Raw genomic sequence first — 18,641 nt, 5'->3', positions numbered from 1 at the left:
CTCTCGCCTGTAAGACATTTCACTCACTGATTTATTCCAGTTGTGCCCAATTTCAAATATCCGTTTTTCAATACCGAACCATTTCCTAAGCTAATACCTGATTAATGTCTAGGTATAGACCTAATCCTACCTTCCATTTGTGTCAGTGACCTTTTGTAATTGATTATTCCAATTCATGAGGGTTCATTTCTGTAATTCCCATTTATTATGATGGTCCAGGGGATGGTCTTTTGGAATAGCAACAATTGAAACCGAAACGGCTGCGACCAGTCCATCCCTTCCTGCTCGAATCTTTCGGATCCTTACCATTCTGTTTGTTGATATTTGTGGTGTTATGATATTGGTTCTAATTGAGAGGACTTTTGTGGACATTGATCTTTGTTTTCTTGTTCGGAGATTGAAACTTTATTGGAACGGTTAATGCACCATTGGAATTCTGCTTATTTGTACCCCTTAATCACATAAATTGAGTTTATCATTATAATTATATTTATCAGTGGGTGCCTCTTTTTTTTAGGATTAAGTGGGTTATAATATTTGGTAACACTTGATCTGATTTACCTCTTACTGTCACTATTTGGACAGCTACTTGTTTTGAATCACTTGTTGAAAATGCTCTCATAATGAGTCTCTTGCTAGTCTGTGACCTTTATTTAAATATCTTCGATAACATTCTTCTCCTGGACAGATAATCTGGGATAAATCATGGTTCTCTCATACCTCAATCACTGAATATTGTCTTGATCCAAAAATGTGCGGGTAATATACCTTAGAATTAGCTTTGAATGTAGCTCAGGCAAACTACATTTCCAGTGTTTAGGGTAGTTTAAGGATGATTTCAATGATATTAGGAAGAAATTGAAATTTAGTGTGGGTTTGCTAATACAGGAGCCTTTTTTCTGTCCACCCTTCAGGCCACACACGGAAAACTAATGCTTGGTAACCAAAAATTAATGTTTTTCCAATTGTTAGCCTTACGTGGTAAGCTTGGTTGCACCAAGTTCACTGAGGGAGAATTTGCGGCATCTGTCTTCTTCGTCTTTGGCTAAAATATGTGGTATGAACATGAAATGTATACAATACATGCAATAAAGTAACCCCTTCTGTACATCATATGGATAGTGCAGGTCACCAAGGAGTTCCATGACCTTGTAGAGACACAAGGCCTTTATTGGTCACCTAACTGCTAGGTGACTTACAATATTCTGCAACTGTACAGAAAGGGAGTACTTTAGTCCAAATGTTCTGCCCCGTCTTCTTAAAATACATTACAATGTTGACAAATGGTCCAGTGCAATGCGTAATGACACCTACTGATTGTGCCTTTTAAGCCTGTAGAACTTTGCTTGTTTGGATTGTCAATAAAACTACATGTCCCAAAATACAATCTGTTGCCGGCTAAAAAGGCAGGACTTGTTGAAGGTGTCACACATGACAAAGAGACTCTTGGCAGCTATGGCTAGCAATGTCCAGGAATCAGCAGCTCAGGCCCATCCAAAAACCAAAAATACATTTCTTAATTGAACCTTCTGACATGAGAGAAACCCCATAGTCTTATTTTGAAAACAGCTTGGGGTCTACCTTGCTATCTTTGTATTGTCCTAGAGTGTATTTGTGTTTTACCATCCTCCAACCATACAAAAATGCTGCTGTAGTTCTTTACCTCATATGCCTTTACCTCCCAGAACATGACCTGTTGCATTCTTCATGTTCAGGCCACTGATCAGGATGCAGAAGAGCCAAACAATATTGTTGACTACGCCATCATGCAGGCAGATCCAGACAATGTGTTTGATATTGATCCAAGCACGGGAGAAATCAAACTCAAATCCTACATTAAATCCTTGGACATCATACAGAACATCACAAGCAAAAAGGACTGCAAGTGGTCCGTGGTTGTGCAGGCCAAAGACCGTGGCTCGCCCTCCTTCAGCACCACTGCAGTAGTAAAAATCGACGTTACAGAGGAGGTAAGGCAACATGAAAGCCATCATCTTTCCAAACCTTTGTGGCAATGGTTTTTAATTCACTTGCCTGTACAGGTCTCAAGATTATTTCCTCATGCAGAGAATACAGGTATTGTTAGGGTATCGAAAACTTCAAAAAGAAAGTCTTTCTTGTAACCCTGTCCTCTTTCTGAACCCTTTCAGATGCTTTAAACATTTGAAATGCTTCTTAATGTGTTTTATAAATTGAATTTCTGAACTGCAACTCTCTTTTTATTCTCTCATTTGCATATTTATATTATCACTTATGTTTCAGCATTCCTTTATTACGTATATTTTTTTACATCACTCATTCATTAGCCACAACAGTACACGATTTTCCCCAAAAGAAGACTGCTTTAGGATTCATAACGAGTTCACCAGATTTAGGTAAAGACACACCAGAGGTCTGTCATGTCCAGTACCGACTAATATCCCCAAACCTAAATTCAGAGATTACAAGGTATTTCTCCCAAAATGGGGAATAATAGATGGACCTGGGGATACCAGGTGCACATTTCCAGGTATTTCCCCCTTCTGAGAGAAATAACAGTCCTAAATCAGCACTCATTTACTACCTGCTTGGAGTAGGTAGGAAATAGGTTTAGGGGTTTGTTCGAGACCTGTTGAGTGAGCCAATTGCTTTCATGGTTTGAGTGTGCTGCGGTATGTATTTTAATGGCTTGCAATCACAATTTGGCTTCAACCCATTGATTAATTGCTGATTCTTAAATGAGTCACAAAAGGTAAGGGGTCTCGTTTAGAACCCTTAACCTTTGTTAATTAGGATGGCAACTTCTGAAGGAGTATGGAGCCACTGCCAACTCTCACTGGTGTTTTCCATTTTGAAATACAATCATTGGTACAGTGGTTTGCTTTCCCTTGAAGGCCACCATCCCTTTGGTTGTAGCAAATCATAGGTGGCCAAAAATTGGAACTTGCCTAATAAATATTTACTATTCTATTGTCATGATTATTTTTGGTATGTTTTAAATTATGTTGCAAGACTAAAGGTTCCACATTCAGGTGATATTCTTTTTTTTTTGTGGTATGTTTGCAATAAAAACCATAAGAATAGTTTGCCAAGTACAGACCTATTGACTGCCAATTCTCTTTTTTGTTTGTTAATTTTTACATACCAGAGCTGGTATACATATTTTATATTCTCTGTTGTAACTGCCTGAGTCCAGTAGGGAGGGGGTGTGATGTGCCATCTTGGATCAAATGTTGTCCCTCATTTGACATTAAACGTGGTCTTGGCCAATGTTTCGCTGCTTTTTGTGGCTCAACTAACAACAACATGAAAGACTGGAAAGAGTTAGCAAATTAAAACAAATCTGTTTGTGTGAATCCTCATTTCAGGAAACGACAGAGCCACTTTTCACCTTTATTATCGGGCACCAATCTTTTGACTTTGTCAATGTTTGTCTTCCCTTGATGACTGATGGACATGCAAGCTGTTAGACAATGGCCATTGTGCATGCAAACATATTGTTTTTTCTTCGTTCTAGATTGCCAGGGGACGGTATTGGCTTTTCTCATATTTTATGCAGAGTAACAAACATTGGCAAGGCCAAAAGCATGAGCATCAGTGGCAAAAAAGTAACTGGGTGACGGAGGAGAAAGTGTGGCTACTTCCTGAACCAGGAGCAGAGATAGCGAGGGGGAGGGTGGGGGATAATATGAGAAATGCTGGAGAGATGAGCACAGGGGACTAATTAAAGCCCCATGTGACCTTCCGCGAAATGTCATGGCTGTAAGATCAGCCCATGGAGGAAATGGCACGTCACAAAAATAAGGATAATCAAGTGGAGGAAATGGACACTTGTAACAATTCTAAACCATTGGTTTAAAAATACTATGGTATCCTCAAAAAACTCAATGTTTGCTGGTAGTGCGGTATATTTCTTTCATCCGCCCCTACATTGTAGTTTTTGGCAGATATCATGGGATACCATAGAGAGTGGTGGGTGCCTGCCTCATCCAGAGGCTCCTCTGGTCTAGATTGCAGTGTCCAGAGACGAAAAAAGGGGGGGGGGGATTAGTGCAAAATAAGAAAAGGATAAAATAAGAACGACACCTGAAGTGATTTTAATGGATTGGTGAAGATCTTATGTTTAAAAAAGATGAGTACTTGTACTAGATCGAGTTACTAGATCTAGAAGTGTGGATTTTCAAAATGTGTCACTCATCTTTTTTAAACATAAGATCTTCACCAATCCATTAAAATCACTTCAGGTGTCGATCTTATTTTATCCTTTTCTTATTTTGCACTAATCCCCCCCCCTTTTTTCATCTCTGGACACTGTAATCTAGACCAGAGGAGCCTCTGGATGAGGCAGGCACCCACCACTCTCTATGGTATCCCATGATAACTGCCAAAAACTACAATGTAGGGGCGGATGAAGAAATATACCGCACTACCAGCAAACATTGAGTTTTTTGAGGATACCATAGTATTTTTAAACCAATGGTTTACAATTGTTACAAGTGTCCATTTCCTCCACTTGATTATCCTTATACCTACCTGGGGAAATAAATGGACATTAATTCCTCCTCCCTACCCTTTTGATTATACGTCACAAAAATAGCCAACTGCCATTGGTGAAAAGGGGTTAAACTAAAAATGGAGCTGATTAAAAGCAGCTCTCTCTCTGTTGTATGGAAGATACTGTACTTTTATAATGAGGTCTCCGACTGACAGCTCCAGCTGTCTGTAGGCGACACCTAAAACTGTAGCCAGCTACCTGGCACGTCAAAAGCGGAACACTACCACATGAAAATTGAGGAACATTAACTTCACTCCTCTAGTTGGTTATGCATGCTTCAAGCGAAAAAGTAGAGCTTTCTCACCTAGTATGGAAAAAATATCACACCAGCTGCTTTACGCTGCCAGCCTCGAGAGCTACAGTAGAGGCGATGACACCTTGCTGATGAGCACATGCCCTTGGATGCGACTTTCACATTTCCCGTTCATGGTTTATTCAGAGTGGCGGGAAACAGCTGACTTGTGAACTGTAGCATTAAATCAAAAGCATGTTGATCTCAATAGCCAGTTTTACAGGTTCAGAATGTTTTAGAAGAATATATAACCGACTGAAAGCTTGTCAAATACAGAGGTCCAAAATCAAAAGAATTTAAACACATGATCGCACCTGCAGTCCAAAGGACATAACTCTACAGAGCTCATATGTTAAAGACAACTATACATTTGTGTGAAACACCATTCAAAAGAAGAATAATGCAAGACGAGGCATTGGACATATCAATGTGAGCAGCAGTAATTATTTTGTCCACAGAAGACAGGCAAAATCAGCAATGGTTTTTGTTGCTGCAAAATATCATTGATGCAAAGAAAAATGGGGCAAAATACTGCAGCGTAATTATATGTAATACTGTGCTATAATGCACGTAGACACATTAAAATAATCCGGGTAGCTTATGTAGTCCCGCACAAGAGTTACACCAGAAGCCACTGAGTAAATAGTCGGCTAAGAATCTCAATTTCATCTGGATATCAACTAGCATGGCTTAGCTTGTCACTACTAAAGCTCCTTGGAGTGGGCAAGCAATGGGTCTGGTGTGGGCTTCAGGGAGTGTCCAAGTGCCTTGAAGAGCCTCCTGCTTTAGTTGTAGTCTTCAACGATAATCGTTTTGTAGTTGGTACTGCTAGCGTATGTGTTATGCTGACAGCCTATTCGATCAGAGAGCTTTCAGAGTTCAGAGGTAATCTGGCATCTGTGTTCCCATTAATATTTTTTCTTTGTCTCTGGTGGCAAATTTACTTGTTGGAAGCCCTTGGCTGCACCATTATTCAGAGGGTTTTTCATTCAAGGATTGTGGTAAATATAATTTACCGTACTAGTTTTACCATATAATTACTGACAAGTAAAAGAATAGCTCAATCAAATGAGAGTCAGAGTCCGGGGTGTCTGAGTCATACGGGCTTTAATCAGGATGGCTCAAGCCATGGAAATCAATTCCATCAATACAAGGGATCAGGGAATATGCAATGATGGCAAAAAGATGTCAACGATTTATTAACAGTACATGACATATATAGTAAAACTGTACAATGGCGATGGATACAATAGGCGTGACAAGTGATAAGAACACATGTGCGTAGCAGAAAGGCGTGTACAAGGGTGTGCACAGAGGTGTGTGCTGGAAACGTCACAGAAACGTGTCATAAGTGGGTGGGTGCATAGAGGATTCTGCAGAGTCAGCAGGAAGTGCGGATGCGCGCGCAACTAGCATGACGTGACATAAACGTGTAACTGGGGAGAACTTTAACACTAGTAAAGGAGACAGAAGTCTGGGATGTCAGAACGACCTGGACCTATAACATATCTGGTATCTTATGTTTGGAGGATGTATTATCTGTAGTAAAAGGTCTCTCGGGCAGAGGCTATACTATACTGAATGCTAGTGCGTGCATATGTGTCTACGTGTCTACGTGCAGGGCCATGGGCCTACTATGGTAACGGGAACTGTAAATTACTTTGCATGGAGACAGGAAGACTTGCTCTTTGCTCTGCAGCCGGGGATATGTTTACCTAACTCACTAGACAGGAATGTGTTTTCGAGGAGGCTGGACAGATAACTTGAAGGCAAAATACTGTCTTGGCAGGCAGGCCAGGTTGAGCCAGGCACCGCTTCGCTTGGCAGGAAGTAAGGCAGAGGTCAGGGATGCATCTCCACGCTGCAGCTTTCAGAGGCAGAGACAGAAGTGGCTTGAGGGCAGAAATCAGGGCCTAGCTCGGCAGAGCCAGGAAAACGTGAAAATGCACCATGTAAAGACGTTGGCATGGCATAGTTAGGAACTGAATTATCAATCCATTCATGGTGGATCTGATAGAGGACATGTTGACGTTAGACGCAAATGTATTTGCGTCTTCAGATTCGGTTGGGGAGGGAAGTTACATGCACTTTAAACTCGTACATGGAGACGTTGGGGTACACGTTAGGGGACATATCTGACCATAAAAATTTCAATTACCTCATTCCCTCCTTGTCCCCTACGGACCCTTCAGGATATATCTATTTTCATGAGACCATCTATTTGTTCATATAACATCATCTGTTCTTCTTTCTTGATTCGGGAATGGGAACGTGAACTTGGGCGAGGAATACAAGCTGTGGCGCATAAGCCGCAAATCGCTGGCCCACATTGAAGACACAGACAGCAACTGAATACTATGGCCAATATAATCCCTAGGAATGACAGGAGCTTCCATCCCCAGGCTGTTATTACACTCCAGAGCCAACCGGACCAAGTCCAGGAGCCTGGGTTCTGATGTATCTGATCGGCAATTTCGTGAAGTCTGGTGATGGCCTTATAGACTGATGGCGCGTTATTAGGAATAAACACGCAACAACTGGATCCGATGACTCTACAAGCTCCGCCCCTATCGGCCAGGATGACGTCAAGGACAAGGCGGTTCTGAAGAACAACAAGTCTCATAGCAGACTGCTCCTCTGTTAAGTTGCCCAAAGCGGAAGTAGTCTCATTCACTACTGCTTCAAGAATTCTGGTTAATTTACGTATCAGTTTACTATTTGAGACAGTGCCTAAATAAGGAAAGAATCCTTTATTGAAATCTGTATATTGTTCCCATGTAGTTTCAGTCTGATCAACGATTGGGAGACCTCTCCTTTGTCTAACATGAGTGAGGCGGGAATTCCTGTGATAATCAGATGGGGCTAGAAAAACTGGTGGCAATAGGAATGCAATGAAACAAGTACCATCCCAATCTAGAGGTAATCGTACATAGGCCGTCTGACCACAAATGAAATATGAATGTCGGGAAGCTTTGAATGTAGACTTGCCTTCATCACGGAATTCGACCACAGTAGTACAATCACTATGGCCTAGATGTACTGAACCAATCTTTCTGACGCATAATACACCTTTTGCTGGTAAAACTGATATAGATGGCAAGTCTGGACTAGTTTCTGACTGAACATTTAGAATCATGAGGTCAAGTGTAAAATTTCCTAATCCATACACTTCATTTTCTAGATCGGTCCCTGTCATTTGTGGAAGACCTTCCTCGTCTGGGAAACATGCTTTGTTCATGACTGTGTTCAGATTTCCCCATATCCATTTGCCTTGGGAAACACGGGATTCAGTGTCTAAAGAGGATATTAAACTAAACCATGCACCACAGGAACCATTATGTGTAAACGGGTAAGGAAAGAGGGGGAGAGCTCCCTTGTAGTCCTGATAGGGAGGGAGTCGGCCACATATCCAACAATTAGTAGCATTGTTGATCTGGTGAGAATGGTGTAACATACGGATGAATGTATTGTTGCGCAGTGCAAGTCAATAAGACAATTCATGTGGGGGTAGTTCACTAAACGTGTGCTCTGCACTGATATTAGAAAAAGAATGTGCAAGGGTAAAGTACATATATAACATCCAACTGATGCATATTAAAGTAAGACTCAGAAAAAACATAATAAGTAACGTGCAGATACAACGGCTTCGGAGATTCTTACAATAACGTTGTTTCTTGATCTCCTGTCTATCTCTCTCTCTATTGGGGTCTAACTTATACATGTCAAGAAACTGTCTAACCGCTTCACCCAGGAGGGGACTTAAACAATTAAACTGTCTGACTTACTAGACCTCAATTTCATTCGATACTCCTGCTGAGGAGTTTTCTCTACCAGGGGGAGTTTAGTATCAGTGTCTGGAATGCGAAAGTCCTGGGAATCAGTCTTTGGCGGAGGTCCATAAAATTTTTTCACATGGCTGGAATGGATCCAGCCTTTCCTTCCCTCTAACTTCACCGCAGTCCTGGTGGTTAACAAAACGATCTTCGGTTCTTTCCAGCGGGGCTCCAGAGGGCTTGACCGATCGAAGTTGCGGACTACGACGACATCTCCTGGGACCAGCTCATGCGGCTTCACCTCGGTGTTGTCTGGAAAGGCTGCCGCGACCTGTGAACGACATGATAGTAGTGCAGACATCAAGGAAGCAAGGTAATCTGTCAGCATAGTACGGTCAACATCGGTTATTTTACGTGGCATAGGCGTCCCCCACATATTAGGAGGCCTACCAAAGACCACCTCATACGGGGATAGCCCTGTCCTAGAATGGGCTACCATTCGCATATAAAAGAGAGCAACTGGCAAAGCTACTATCCAATCTACTCCTTTCTCTTTACACACTTTGGCAAGACGGGTTTTCAGAGTCTGATTGTGTCTCTCTACTAATCCAGCTACTTCGGGATGTCGAACACAGTGGAACTTCCATTGATAACCTAACAGAAGGGAAACCTGCTTCATGAGTTCAGACGAGAATGGCTGACCATTATCTGAATACACGACACGGGGCAAACCGTACCGTGGGAAGAATTCACGAACCAACTGCTTGGCAGTGGTCGGAGCAGTGTAATCTGGGACGGGATATGCTTCTGTCCATCGGGATAGGGCTTATACAACTACGAGGACATACTTGAATCCTCTGCAACGTTCCATCTGGATATAATCCATCTGGAGGACTTCAAAAGGATGGTCGGGAGGATGAAATCCACCTTGTTCCACGGGAATACCTTTTCCTGGACTGAACTGACAACAGATCATGCAGGTACGCACTTTCTGTTTTGCTGCTGCTCGTAAATGTTTGTTAAACCAGAGGTTCTGTAAACTGTCTAACATGGCTTTCTCTCCCAAATGTGCTGGACTGTGTGCGGTGTTGATAATAACTTGAACCATAGAGTCGGGGAGAAACCACGTGGTCTTTCCCTTCGTCATCCATCCCTGTTCAGTCTGGACCCCTCCTTGTTCAGTCCATTTCTCTATCTCGTCTGGAGTAGCATGTGTCTGTATGTCAATGACATCTTGTGTGGGGTCCCTAACTGTCATGCAATGTGTCAGTGAAGATACGTCAGTCTTTGTCATATCAGTCGTATGAGTATGAGTCTGGGCTGTATGTTTCGCTGTTCGATCTGCCAGGTCGTTACCCTGGGAAATAGTGTCTGTGACTTTTGTATGTGCCTTGCACTTCATGATGGCTATTGCTGTAGGCAAATTAATTGCTTCCAACAGAGCTTGGATGAGGGGACCATGCTGGATTTTGGCTCTGTGAGAGGTCAGGAAACCCCTCTCTTGCCAGAGAACACCGAAGTCGTGTACGACTCCAAATGCATAGCGTGAATCTGTGTATATGTTTACTTTAAGGTTCTTGGCTCGTATACAGGCTTGGGTCAGAGCAATGAGCTCTGCTGCTTGGGCTGACAGGGTGTCAATGCGATGTGTTTCTAAGACTTTAGTTTCAGTGGTCACTGCATATGCGGCCACTAACTCTCCTGTGCTTGTTCTCATGCATGAACCGTCCACATAAAGTGTCAGGTCTGGATCGGGTAGTGCAACATCTGTCAAGTCTTGTCTGGGCTTCGTGATTGTGTTAATGACATTCACGCAGTCATGAGGAGTAGGATCTGTTGTACTCGATGGTAAAAGTGTAGCAGGATTTAGTGTATTGCAGCGTCTGATCTCTATGTGTGGTTGGAATAATGTCAATTCATAACCTGTCAGTCGTGCTATGGTCAAGTGCTTGGTCTGTGTTCTGTTTAGGAGAACCTCCACAGAGTGTGGAACCTGTACTGTCAATTGGTGTCCCAATACAATGGAGTCACTTTGTCTAATTGCTAGAGCTGTTGCTGCAACTGATTTTAGGCACGCAGGCAAGGCCTGTGCTACTGGATCCAATGTACTTGAAAAATAAGCACACGGTCTGTGTTTGTCTGCTTGAACCTGAGTGAGAACCGACAACGCGGTGCCATCGCGTTCTGTGACAAAAAGTGTAAAAGGTTTGCTGTAACATGGTGTTGCTAAAACAGGTGCTTGACATAAGGCTTTCTTTAATTCGTCAAAAGCTTGTGTATGTTCCTGAGTCCAAGGGAGGACAGACGAAGACGCTGCCTCCTGTGTTGTCAACTGTATAAGTGGTTTAGCTAGAAATGCATATTGGGGAATCCATTGTCTGCAATAAGAAGTGAGTCCAATAAAGGCTTGTACTTCCTTCTGTGTCTTGGGCTGTGGCATATGTACAATTAACTGGATGCGATCAGGTGTCAGCTGCCTACCCCACTTGGACAGCAAGTGCCCAAGGTACACCACTTGCTGGGCACAGAATTGTAGCTTCGAAGGAGACACCTTGTGTCCCTTGTCTGCCAGGAAATACAAAACTGTCAGTGATGCATGTTCACATTCTGGTTCACTTCGGGCGGTGATCAACAGATCATCGACGTACTGTAGTAGGGCAGTGTTAGCAGGCATGTGGATACTGTCAAGTTGTCTTTTCAATGCTTGGCTGTAGATGCTGGGGCTTTCTGTGAATCCTTGAGGGGCGCGTGCAAATTTGAAGCTACGGCAATTTAAACAGAATCCGAAAAGGTATTGGCTTTCCGGATCAATGGGGACACTAAAGAAGGCGTTCTTGAGATCAATTACGGTAAAGAACGTCGCCTCTGAATCAATAGCTGTCAATAATGAAGAGATGTCTGGGACCACTGGGTACTGTGGTACAATGCATTTATTCAATTCACGTAAATCAATCACCAAACGATAAACTGGAGGTGCATTCGGATCAGTGCGTTTAAGAATCGGAATGATGGGGGAATTACAAACATTTGAGTCGGTTTCTACAACCACTCCTTGTGCAATGAGCTCGTCAATTATTTTCAGTAAAGCCACTACAGCATCAGGTGGTAACTTGTATTGTCGGATTCGGGGCAGTACAACTCCTGGCTTGAGTGTAACACGGTATGTTGTAATGTGCATACAACCTACATCAGTGGGGCCTTGTGCCCATAAATGTGCAGGAACATTCTGTAACCTGGGATCAAAATCTCTCAACACATAATTACCCTTAAAATCACGAAGGAACAGCCTTACTCCTTCCGGAGAACAACAAATTACAGCTCCTAGAGCTTTTAGCGTTTTAATACCAAGCAAGTTTTCTGGACATGATTTCGTGAGCAATAAATCTGTAGTACGGGATAATGGACCAACTGCAAGAGGAACTGGTTTCGATACTTCATTAACAATAGGCTTTCCTGAAAATCCAAGGGAAACATTCTGTGAGCCTGAGAGGGGTGCCCCTGGAACCTCGTCATGACTAATGGTAGTTCTGCTTGCCCCTGTGTCAATCAAAAATGTTCTATCCTTTCCTAATACCTGACTATGTACATAAGGACCCTCTTGATCTACAGGAACCTCAATAAGAGGTAAGCCAACCTCCCTCTCTAGGCTGTTTCATGTGTACTGCTGATAATCCGGGTAATCGGATTGTGCATACTGGTACATCTGCTGTGTGACATGTTGTGTCGCGGCAATGGGCTGGGGCTGTGGTACCGCTACGGTCTGTTGTGGAACCTGCATAGGCTGCACATTCTGCGGAATATGTTGTTGGACCTGGTCCTGTCTAGGTGGACGTGGTCTCTCTTTTTTTTTACCTGTGGCTATATTGTGTTTCAAAACTGCACAATCGTTAACATAGTGACCTGGCTGCTTACAATAGTTGCATGTCCCTTTAACAGGAGCTGCCGAATTATTGGACTGTGTCGTACCCCTTTTCTGACCATCATCTGGAACTGACTGAGCAACTAGCACTTTCATTTTCGTGTCTTTCATACGTCTCTGTTCGTGATCATGTTCCTCCCTAATTCTGTTCTTGTGATACTGTAACATTTGTAACATTTGGGAAGGCGTATTTGCTTGCCATGTGCTCTCGACTTTCAATACACGGTTCTTAACCTGGGGTAATGAATTCTCGACTAATTTGGTCACAAATAGGTGTGGGTAAGACTCGCTACTTGTTTTCAGGCCACTATTAATAATAAAACATTTCTCGAATCTAGAATAAAAATCACTAGTGTCTTCGTCGTGTTTCTGTTTGCAGGCTGAGATTGCATCCCAGTCCTCCTTTTTAGTTGTCAACAATCTTGGCAAAACCTGTACTAATAATCCTGGTAATGCTTTAGTTTTCTCCCCAAGACCTAGACCTGGGGTTCGAGTTGTTTCGTCGTAAATACCGGCAGGCAATAGCACTTTTAATATTTTCATAATGTCGGGATATGTATAATCTCCCATCAGTAACATGTCTTTTATTTCACGGTGAAACCTTGCTGGGTCTTTATCATGACTCGGCACTATTTTCTTCATTTCCAATAATTCCATTTTAGTTATGGGCGTATATACAAATACGCGCTCAAGTGTATCATCTGGTTTCCGGATTGGATGTACTTCTCGTAAAGGGTTCTGTCTATCTAGGTGATATGATTGTCTTACTGGGGGTGGAACGGAAACAAGACGTGGAGTCAGAAAGGTTCTGTATTTGTGACGTTGTTCTAAAATGATGTCAATTAAATCTGTACCTAGGCCTCTCCATCTTCTCAGGAGTAAGTCTTGCAATAGATTATACAACGGACCTGGGTCAGATTGTTGGTTTTCATACTGTACAATAAGATGTTGAGTCATGTATATACCAGCTAGTCGCTGTTCTTCTGGAGTGAGACTTAAAAATGTTTGTACTACTGAATCATCTTTATATATACTGTCATTCCCGGCCCATTGGACTGCTGACCGGGCTAGTTCCTGGTCACGTAAGGTATTGAGTTCATGATAACCTACTCTTTCTTTCAGGATTTTATCAGTAACTTGGAAAATATGTTCAAGGGAACATTGCTCTGGTATCGGGGAAAGGTAACGTTTCTTGCTTTCTGGACGAATGGGTCTATCGAAAGGTCTATCAAGAGAATACTGTTTAGGGAGTTTCGCCCTACCTACGTAGGCTATTGTGTCTTCAGTCGCTGCTGGATTCTCTGGTTCTTCCTCCTCTGAGGATTCCCTTTCGTCTGACTCGGGTGTTTTATCAGCTTTGCGTCGGGCATGTATGGCTACTATTTCTTTACGGATCTTTCTGGACATGGCATCTATACATTTCTCTTTGTCATGCTTACAATCTGCAATATTCTGACTCCATTTTGTCAATCCTTCCATTTCTTTTTGAGAATAACCTGGCTGATCTTGTTCCCTTATCAAACAATTAATCAAAAATCGCAATATTAACCCTTGAGTCTCGACTTTCTGATATGCCATGGCTTCACGAACACATTCTGGACCCTCCCCCGATCGAATAAAGTGATATATTTTGTCTAGATGTTCTGGCATTTCTGGTAATGTCATCAAGTAATCTGTAACACGCCTTAAACGTAATGAAGCTAACAACAGGTCCCCTTGCTTGCCAGGGACCGGATCGTATCTACAATCTCCAATTATTTGTTTGAGCTTTTCAGCTGGGCTTGCTTTAGGTGTACGCTGCATTGCTAATTCTCTCATTGTCAATCGATGTAATTGTGGCGGAGTGCGGTAGGGACCTCCTGAGGCCCCGCCTGAGGCATGAGCATGACTGGACGTCATTGGGTGTGGGAAAGGTACATTTAACGGGGACGACTGACCCTGAGTCGCATCTGTAGCAAAAGGGTTAAGAGGACCAATAGTAGGGGGACCAGTAGGGGAAGTGACAACAGGTGCGGGAATTTGCTGACGTGGAGGGGTCGTGGCTTGATCAGCAGGGATATGCTGTGGCAGATTATTATTAGCAGGTTGTACGGGTACATTGGTATATGCGGGAGCCACATCATCTAAATAGGAAGAAAGGAAAATGTCTGCTGCGGTCTGTCTATGACGTACTTTAGTCGGAACCAATGGAGGTGGCAGATCATTTGGTATTTCCGGGGTCGCCTTGGGCAGGCCCTCTGCCAGAACTGGATACAGTCCTGTAATAAGGGCATTTCTCTGTCGGTCTTGTTGTTCTATTCTGACTCGCTGTCCTTCTTGTAGTAGTTCCTTTTCCCTAGCTTTTTCGGAATCTTCTCTACTTTTCTCTGTTTTTCTGAGTTCTTTCTCTGTCCGTCTATGCGATTCTTTGCGCCACAATTCTATGGCATCTTTCTGCGACTGTCTGGCTTTCTTTTTCCATAACGCTTCTTCTACTCTTATGATGCACTCGGCATCCCATGTCCCTGTAACGGGCCATCTCTGATTCTCTTCCAAGTCCTTCGTATAGTCCACCCATAAGTCTAAGTACAGTATGGCATCTAAGCCATGCTTATGGTACATAAAATGACCTGGAGTGTCCCTAGGTGGGACGGGAACTGCTTCTTCGAGTATCCCTTTCCTAGTTCCTATCTGTCGTAACTTTGAGAATAACGGCATGATTACCTTACTCTGGACGTGTACACAATAAACACAGTAATGAAATGCAAACAATCACTCATACCACGACATTAAACACATAGAACATTTCGAACAGATGCTGACTAATAAGTCCTATAACGAAAATACTGAATCACTGAATAACTGAATTACTAGATGTACTGCTAAACAGTACAGATACACTGCTAAAACAGTGCAGACCGGATCTGTGTACCCAAACCCGTCTTGACCGGATACAATTTAATGCACCCGTCTTGATGCGTCCCCAGCAACGGTACTCACCGGGAAGCACGGAACGGAAGGCCTCGGAAACTCGACTGGACTGGACTGCTACGACGTCACTGCTGCTGCGCACTACGCATGCGCCTCGACGCTTCGGACAGGTGGGCCTCTGGACACCTCGGACACTGCACTCTCGGCTGGGCTCTGGTCGGGATCCTCCGCACTCCTCACCGCCTCGTCTGGATGTAGACCGCAGTCTCCGTCACCTCCGTAGGCCTGAGGGAGATACAGGAAGACCTGCAGATGCGCATAGGAGTCCGTCACGGCTGTGGTAGGGGGCAAGGCCTGCGACGCATCGCCGGCGCGTGGGGTGGGGGAGGGGTCCCTGTTCGGGCGCCAAATTATGTGGTAAATATAATTTACCGTACTAGTTTTACCATATAATTACTGACAAGTAAAAGAATAGCTCAATCAAATGAGAGTCAGAGTCCGGGGTGTCTGAGTCATACGGGCTTTAATCAGGATGGCTCGAGCCATGGAAATCAATTCCATCAATACAAGGGATCGGGGAATATGCAATGATGGCAAAAAGATGTCAACGATTTATTAACAGTACATGACATATATAGTAAAACTGTACAATGGCGATGGATACAATAGGCGTGACAAGTGATAAGAACACATGTGCGTAGCAGAAAGGCGTGTACAAGGGTGTGCACAGAGGTGTGTGCTGGAAACGTCACAGAAACGTGTCATAAGTGGGTGGGTGCATAGAGGATTCTGCAGAGTCAGCAGGAAGTGCGGATGCGCGCGCAACTAGCATGACGTGACATAAACGTGTAACTGGGGAGAACTTTAACACTAGTAAAGGAGACAGAAGTCTGGGATGTCAGAACGACCTGGACCTATAACATATCTGGTATCTTATGTTTGGAGGATGTATTATCTGGAGTAAAAGGTCTCTCGGGCAGAGGCTATACTATACTGAATGCTAGTGCGTGCATATGTGTCTACGTGTCTACGTGCAGGGCGATGGGCCTACTATGGTAACGGGAACTGTAAATTACTTTGCATGGAGACAGGAAGACTTGCTCTTTGCTCTGCAGCCGGGGATATGTTTACCTAACTCACTAGACAGGAATGTGTTTTCGAGGAGGCTGGACAGATAACTTGAAGGCAAAATACTGTCTTGGCAGGCAGGCCAGGTTGAGCCAGGCACCGCTTCGCTTGGCAGGAAGTAAGGCAGAGGTCAGGGATGCATCTCCACGCTGCAGCTTTCAGAGGCAGAGACAGAAGTGGCTTGAGGGCAGAAATCAGGGCCCTCGGCAGAGCCAGGAAAACGTGAAAATGCACCATGTAAAGACGTTGGCATGGCATAGTTAGGAACTGAATTATCAATCCATTCATGGTGGATCTGATAGAGGACATGTTGACGTTAGACGCAAATGTATTTGCGTCTTCAGATTCGGTTGCGGAGGGAAGTTACATGCACTTTAAACTCGTACATGGAGACGTTGGGGTACACGTTAGGGGACATATCTGACCATAAAAATTTCAAATACCTCAGGATCAGGAAGTGACTAGGGAATGGACATCTGGGGTCACCTACAGAGTGTGAAGTCTTGCACCAGGGGTCCTCTGGAGACTGATGCCAGAGAGACCATAGCTGTTGTCAAGTGATTGTATTGCCAAATATCCACCTCCAGAATATCGTGGTGTAAGAAAAACAGAGACAGAATATTTAGGGACAAAATATTGAAAGGTAAGTGCATACAGGGAAGTATAGATTTTTGAATCCTAACTCCACAAACCTTGAAGATACATGTCCTGCATAGGTACATGTATGTGGAGTTAGGTATAGAAGATCTACTTACCTATCAATATTGTTTTCAATATTTTGTCCTTCATATTGTGTCCAATCGATATTCTTGGGTCGATATTCAGGGTGCACATATTGTCAAGTGCATCCAAAGCAAGCTCTTAAAGGACAGATTCAGTGTAATGACTGGCTTTGATTGGCGTCATGCGTAGAACCTGTGTGGGCCAGCTCAAAGGTGATATCAGTATGTTCAGCCCAGATGATATGGTGGGATGAGCGGCGGGTGAGTTTTCTATGGTGGAGCAGATGAGGACCAAGCTGTTCAACTTGTTACAGGTTGGAGGCAAGTTGTGCAATGCCAGTGGTGGCCGACAGCTCAGAGAAGGCTTTTTTCATAGTTTTGGTTGGGGTTTCTTCCTTGGAGATTGAAGTCACTATGGAAGATATTGTTTTACTAGATTTAGTGGACAGCTCTAAAGACAAAATTCACATCTTGAAGTTGACAACATTGTGTGCTCTGTAGATTGAATGTTTGATGGATTGTGTTCTATACTTCCAATTCTGACATCAGGGAACTATTCTTCTATTTGACTTTAAGCGATCTAAGGGGGCCCATGTGTTTCCATGCTCTTTCTCTTGCTCACTCACCACTCCTCTGCTCTTACACCCACATTAAGTGTGTTTGTAGTTTTTTCAAAAAAATGTTAAATTTGCTTTTACGAATGTCTGGCAACAGGATGCTGCTATCAGGCCTTAAGTTCCACACTCATTATTTGCTCCTCCTGCCAGTGACTGGAAAGGAAATCCAATAGCCTAGGTACTCACTATCCTTGAGTTCCAGTGTGCTGCTGAGAAGTGCTGGTACACTTCCATTAAATATTGGATGTCTACTGAAAACTGCATTAAATATTGTTTACAAAAAAATTGCTCCATTGGAGTTAATAGTAGATCGTATACTCCTGATGGAGTCTAACAGTAGTAAACAATATTTAGGTCATGCTGTTTCTGTCATAGGCAGACAAACCATTTTATTCATGTCAGTCTTTGTTAAAAATGGGGATCTCTAATTGGCAGATGTATGCATCTTTGTCCAAGTAGGGGCCCATCCTTCTAGTCAGGGTAAGGGAGTTACACACTTTAGATACCCCCTGATCACCCCCTTGCTAGCTTGGCAAGAGCAGGCAGGCTTATCCCAAATGCAATGTGTAAAACATGTGTACCCAAACACACAGTAACACAATGAAAACACCACGAATGAACACCACATCAGTTTAGATAAATAAAGCATCTTTAGCTAAACCAAACAAGACCAAAACGACAAAAATGCAACATACAGGTATTAAGATATCCCTTTTAGAATACTACTTCAAAAATAGCATTTGTAG

General features: G+C 43.2%; 1 protein-coding gene across 1 annotated transcript in view; it reads left to right on the top strand.

The window, feature by feature from the left end:
* The window catches only part of CDHR1 (cadherin related family member 1), a 553,828-nt gene that overhangs the window by 516,686 nt on the left and 18,501 nt on the right, over positions 1–18,641 (top strand). Inside the window, exon 16 of the mRNA XM_086920154.1 lies at positions 1,716–1,970. Coding sequence (XP_086776280.1) covers positions 1,716–1,970 — 255 coding nt within the window. The remainder of the gene's footprint in view (positions 1–1,715; positions 1,971–18,641) is intronic.

This window comes from Lissotriton vulgaris, chromosome 5 (assembly GCF_964263255.1).
Source record: "Lissotriton vulgaris chromosome 5, aLisVul1.2, whole genome shotgun sequence".
Classification (NCBI taxonomy): Eukaryota; Metazoa; Chordata; class Amphibia; order Caudata; family Salamandridae; genus Lissotriton; species Lissotriton vulgaris.
This window is presented reverse-complemented; position numbering and strand designations above follow the sequence as displayed.